Source organism: Bactrocera neohumeralis, chromosome 2 (assembly GCF_024586455.1).
Source record: "Bactrocera neohumeralis isolate Rockhampton chromosome 2, APGP_CSIRO_Bneo_wtdbg2-racon-allhic-juicebox.fasta_v2, whole genome shotgun sequence".
NCBI classification, from domain to species: domain Eukaryota; kingdom Metazoa; phylum Arthropoda; class Insecta; order Diptera; family Tephritidae; genus Bactrocera; species Bactrocera neohumeralis.
Genome location: NC_065919.1, coordinates 532,713 through 539,170, shown reverse-complemented (window position 1 = coordinate 539,170; position 6,458 = coordinate 532,713). Strand labels below are relative to the sequence as shown.

The following is a 6,458-nucleotide window of genomic DNA, read 5'->3' as shown; positions in this document are numbered from 1 at the left end:
TAGTTAACCGATCTGAACAATTTCTTCGGAGATTGCATTGTTGCCTTAGAAAATAACATATATCAAATTTCGCGAATATATCTGTCAAATGTGAAAGTTTTTCATACAAGAACTCGATTCCGATCGTTCAGTTTGTATGGCAGCTATATGTTATAGTGGTCCGATATCGGCCGTTCCGACAAATGAGCAGCTTCTTGAAGAGGAAATGACGTTTGCAAAATTTCAAAACGATATCTTAAAACTGAGAGACTAGTTCGTATATATACAGACAGACGGACAGACGGACAGACAGACGGACGGACATGGCTAAATCGACTCAGCTCGACATACTGATCATTTATATATGTATATACTTTATAGGGTCTCCGACGATTCCTTCTGGGTGTTACAAACTTCGTGACAAACTTAATATACCCTGTTCAGGGTATAAAAATGCAAAACTTTCTTTCAGATAGGTGATTTCGGTGGAATTAGAAGGAGACAAAAGCATAGGTCTGAAAGGGATATATATTTCTATGTTTCCTCATGGGAAAACTACACATTAGGACTCAAAAACATTTGCGCCTTCTCTATTTATTAACATTCTGTGCTGTTGTCTTCTTAATTTTATAACAGAGAACGTATATCCTATATCATATACTTATATAAATTATATGCAGAGTCGTTTGCGCATAGTAAATAAGCGAATCTGTAAGCGTTCATTCCTTAACATTGGAACTATCATAATTTTTCTCATTTAGCACTGAAAATGCTCAATTCTGCTATTTTCGAATCCTCTGATGTAAAACTCTTAACACGCTTATAATTTTGTCTGTGGTGAAACTCCTTCATCTCTGCCGAGTACCCCTTCGAAAAGTTTTAATATCTAAGTCGTGAACCTTCTCTTTGATGTACGTTCTCGCACGTTCTTTGTCTTCTCTATTCATTAACATTTTTGACTGCAGAGTCAGCTAAGACAAACACCACAAATTTGTGATGTGCGCATTTATAAAACGTCAAGCGGAAAAAGTTAATATTAAGTTCACGTTACGTTACGTCTTTTTTTAATCTCAGATAATTTTATTGTAAAAGATTATAACATTGTGTACTAGATTCACTAGGCCGTATTTTATTTACGTTTGTGTAAAGCAGCCGAAAAATGTGCAAAACGTAGGCATAAAATTTACATAAATGCTTTCTAAAACACATATTAAAGAATATATTTTCAACAATTTGTTAGTAAATATAATAAAATTTATTAAAAACGTAATTACGTGACAATCGGAAAAAATGAAACACATATACTCTCGATTGTGGAAATTAAGAAGTTAGAGCGAGAGAGTGGGAGAAAATGAAAGAACGCCAAAGTTGACATTTTGAAAGTGGAATAAGGAGTACAGCAAACAGCAGAAAAATGCCGAGAATCTAGTGAAGAATCAACTAAAATCAAGAATAATTTCAGGAAAAGTGGTCGTTGAAAATAAAAAATGTTAATTATTTTTTCGAATTTGCGAAAATAAATCTTCCAAAGGAAAAATTCGGTAGTGAAATTGCGTTATATGTGAGAAGACAACGTCGTGTCAACCGGCGTGAAGTTAAAATTGTTTAAGACGCTTTAAAATAAGGTAAAAGTTAGTGGAAAATAAAAAAAAAATAGTTTGTAAGGCGACAGCAATGTCGGGTGGAAGAGAGTCAAACAGCAGTAATGCAAGCTCCAACAGTAGCGGTGTTTCGACAACTGCATCCTCCACGCCCACATCTTCAGGCCAAAATAACAACGGCAATCAGCGCTCTCGTGGGCGTCCAGCCAAACGCGCTACTTGTACGTGGTGTGGTGAAAGTAAGCAACTGCTGCAATATGTGTTACCAACGCAGAACGGGAAGAAAGAATTCTGTTCGGAAACATGCATCGCAGAGTTTCGGAAGGCTTATAATAAAGGCGCCTGCACTCAGTGTGATAATGTGATTCGAGAAGGGGCGCCAAATAAAGATTTTTGTTCAGTGATGTGTATGAATAAACACCAAAAAAAGAACGGCTCCACTAGACAACATAGCAGTGGGGGAGGTGGTGGGCGAGGAGATTCCGATCGAGGAAAAATGTCTTCAATTGGAGGTGGTTCCTGTACACCAACTGGACCATTCCAGTATGAAAGTTTTCATGTATTTGATTGGGATGCATATTTGGAGGTATTATGTTATATGAATAAAAATGTGTTATCCTATTTATATTGTTCATTTATTTTAGGAGACTGGAAGCGAAGCAGCACCGCCGGAATGTTTTAAACAAGCGCTTAATCCTCCAATCAATGATTTCAAAATAGGCATGAAACTAGAAGCACTAGATCCCCGAAACGTAACTTCAACATGTATTGCGAGTGTTGTGGGTGTGCTCGGTTCGCGGCTGCGACTGCGCTTGGATGGCAGTGACAGTCAAAATGATTTTTGGCGCTTGGTCGACTCGAATGAAATCCATGCGATTGGGCACTGTGAAAAGAACGGCGGAATGTTGCAACCACCACTCGGTTTTCGCATGAATGCCTCCAGCTGGCCCGGTTACCTTTGCAAAATTTTAAATAATGCCATGGTTGCACCGGAAGATATTTTCCAACCGGAACCGCCAGGTCCCTCGGAGAATCTCTTCAAAGTTGGCCAAAAGCTCGAGGCGGTCGATAAAAAGAATCCACAACTGATTTGCTGTGCGACAGTTGATGCGATTAAAGACGACCAAATTCATGTGACTTTCGATGGGTGGCGTGGAGCGTTCGACTATTGGTGCAGCTACGACTCCAGAGATATATTTCCGGTTGGTTGGTGCGCACGTAGTTGTCATCCAATGCAACCGCCGGGTCATAAATCGCGTACCGATTCGAGTTCGAGCAAGCACCGCAGCCCCCGACCACGCTACACCTTCGTTCAAGAGGCGGACGCAATGGTGCCTGCTACACCGGTTACCGCACATTTTCACACAAATTGCAAAGGAGGTCCATTCATTAATAGCACTAAATTGCCATCAATGGTTACAGGGCCAACCCATCAAACTCTAGCAAAATTGTGTTTGCAAGAAGTGCTTGCTGCAAGCACAGATACTCAGCAGCTTTCAAAATTATTATTCGCACTAGAAGGAGATGTTCACATAGTGCCAGCAGCAGGAAAAAATTTCACAGTAAGTGAAGTTGTTTATACACGACTTGTTTACAAAATATAACTGTATATCTCAATATTTAGGTGAAAATTCCGTCACAATTGCGAATGAGAGACGATGACAGTTTGGCACAATTCATAGAAACACTATGTACTACATGTAGAGCATGCCCTAATCTCATATCGTTGGTACCCGCAACTGAAGAATGTGACAAATGTGTCATTACCAAGAAGCGCTTGTTATCAACGAATTCCACACCGCCCACGTCACCAGTTATACCGGAGAAAAGAAAAACACTCGGCTTATTAAGCGACAAGCCACATGCAATCAAACAAGAATTACCAACTTCCACCACAACTTTATCGCACATTGTAGATTCTTCGTCTGCACCAGTTATGGTAACAGTTGGGGGCAGTATTCCCAAAGCTGATGCTGAACTCAAGCTATCTATAAACAATAATAACTTATTACCAGTGCAAATAAAAGTCGAACCTAATACAAATGGAACCTCGACTATTGCATCACAAACCCACTCTTTGCGGCAGATACGACTTCATCACTTAAACAATTCGGAGGAATCGAAGCAGATATCGAATAATACGTCTACTTCTGCAAGTTCAACAAATTCGAATGTGAAGTATCTTGCCCCTCTTGTGGCTGAGGTACATCCTGAGCAATCAAGTGTGGTGAATACCGTTATTGGCTCATCGACATACAAATCGCCTTCGACATTATCATCAAGCGCATCCTTACCTACATCTGTATCGACGCCATTTAGTGGTTTACAGTCGGCTTCATCGACAGCATCTGCAGCTGCTGGTACAATAGTTTTGTCGGCCGCAGCGCCACCAACATCAGCGGCGTCAGCAATGAGTTCTGCATCTTTACCACCACTCCGTTCACATCCCGGAGATTGGTCAATTGAAGAAGTCATACAATTCATCGAAAGCAATGACACTTCACTTGCCGTACATGGTGATCTATTTAGAAAACATGTACGATACGCTATTCATTGATAATATATTTTGAAATTTAAAATTTCTACTTCTGTGTTTTTCAGGAAATTGATGGGAAAGCGCTGCTTCTTCTTAATTCCGAAATGATGATGAAGTATATGGGTCTTAAGTTGGGACCAGCCTTAAAGATATGCAATTTAGTTAATAAGGTTAATGGTAGACGTAATAATATGTCACTATAAATGCGGCTGAGAGGATTAAGAGATAACAATATACATACATACATATGTATGTACAAGCGTTAATAGGTATATTGAAGCGTTTCTATATGATGAAAATGTATTGCAAATGTTAGAAAAACTTACCTAGAATTAGAGCTGAATAAGCGTGTTCCAATGAAAGTTGTTGGCGTATTTTCTATAACATGGGTACCTTCACGTATATTTGTATTAATAATTACTACATTAATATTTACACTGAAAATGTAATATGAAATCGATTTAAATTTTTAAATTGAAAATGCTTAATTATATATTTTATGTACATTAGGAAGGACTACTGCACCCTTTTATAATATATATTTGTATGTATATTTGATTAAAATTAAACTTAAGTAAAAGAAAAACAGAAAGCAATGTAATAGATGAATAACGATATATCACAATAGCACAATAAGCATTTAAAATGTTATATTATGAAAAAACCTAATTTTTTCCTTTAACTGTAGCATAGTGCAGACAAAAAACGATTGACCACGCATCGCGCACGGAATAAAAAAGTAATTACAACACTTTTAGTAAGACAGCTATTTAAAATATTTTATTTGGATATTTCTATACAAGTTTTTGTTTCTGCACTTATTGCAAAAATTTTGAAAAAACTGTCGAAAACGTTTCATAAAATATGATTTTGTGTACCGTGGGAATTGAGACTTACGTTATGCCGATTAAGAGTTTTAAACCACTTAAATAATTAAAATTATCATCATTGGTCGAATTCGTTAAATGCTTAATTGATTCGTCTCGTACTTTAGTTTCGGACTAGTAAAAAATATACAGTTATAAAACAAAAACTATATTATATTTGAGATCAGCTGAAAATATCCGAATAAATATATATCGCAATGCTATGATTTCTTGTAATATATGCGCATTATAAGAATGAGGTATTAAGGCTAACTTCAGACAGGCTTAATTGGAATCACACAATTATAATGCATTGAGAAGGTTTATATTTTATATGTATAAGTATGTATATTGAAATATACAATAAAATTAGCTTTATTGTAATCATAGCCACATAACCATAGTTAAATGAATGCTAACAAAACAGAGACAAGCAAATCAATATGAAACTTGGTATATAACACCATAATAAGTAGCATGTATACATACATACATAGATATGTTCATCTCAACATATTAAAAGTAAAATTACGTAACGTTATTGAATTGTAGGTCAAACTGAAACGCAATATATGCATATATATCTATACATATATATTTAGAGTACTACGAAGAAGATTCTGCAGTTTCCATTGCTGATAAGATTAGCACATACTTGAAAATATGTAAATGCTTATTATATTGAAAAGTACTTGCATTACATTTTAGAATGTTTCTGAAAGTGTAAATTCTCCAAGTTTATTTCAGGTTGTCCAAGGCTCGATTAATAAGGGTTTGCCTGTTATTATTACAATATGAATATATTAAATATGAATTGTTCTTTCTTTTGAGATATTTATTCTTAAATATTCGGACGAAATTTCATCCTTTTTTGAAAGCAGAACAGTGTACAAGTTGTTTTTATATACGCAAAATTATGTAACAATATATGATTTCGTTTGATTTATTTAGGATTGATCACGCTTCTATAAAATGGCATTTCCATTCAATAATTCTCAAGGTTGCATTGCAAAAATATGGGAGGCCAGGATTGTACATAACAGTAAATGTATTATTTAAAGAATTTAATTAGAATAAATAAATGAAATGAAATGAAAGTAATGAGGCATAAATACACTTGTGTAGTAATACTTTTTTAGGTACTCAAATATTACCATGGTTGAGTGTCTACCACTTGGTGGGCTCTGAAATTAAGGTTTATGGAGCAGTGTTTAGATGCATACCACCAAGAGGAGGAAAAGTTAAGACAACTATGTAGCAAAAGCGTGAGCATCATCCAGTATTGTTATTGTTTTAGTAGCAACTCTAACCTTCTTCGATATCATCCAATGAGTTACCTGAATACGTGTTGTTTTGAAGCGATCTTAACATAGCTAAATGGGTATTCGAAGAGTGGGTTTAGATGGGCATAGCAAGAGTGCTGTCTGTAACTTGGTTACGATTGCGGTTGTGTCTACGGTACAATTCATCTGAGTT

At 36.2% G+C, this 6,458-nt stretch overlaps 1 protein-coding gene across 1 annotated transcript; it reads left to right on the top strand.

Moving 5' to 3' along the window:
* The first annotated feature begins 1,133 nt into the window (after positions 1–1,133).
* On the top strand, positions 1,134–6,098 carry LOC126756647 (polycomb protein Scm). The gene is made up of 4 exons (XM_050469867.1): positions 1,134–2,166; positions 2,225–3,142; positions 3,205–4,116; positions 4,182–6,098. Exons 1-4 carry the CDS (start codon positions 1,654–1,656, stop codon positions 4,317–4,319), a joined length of 2,481 nt encoding a protein of 826 aa, XP_050325824.1. The 5' UTR covers positions 1,134–1,653; the 3' UTR covers positions 4,320–6,098.
* Positions 6,099–6,458: the final 360 nt, after the last annotated feature.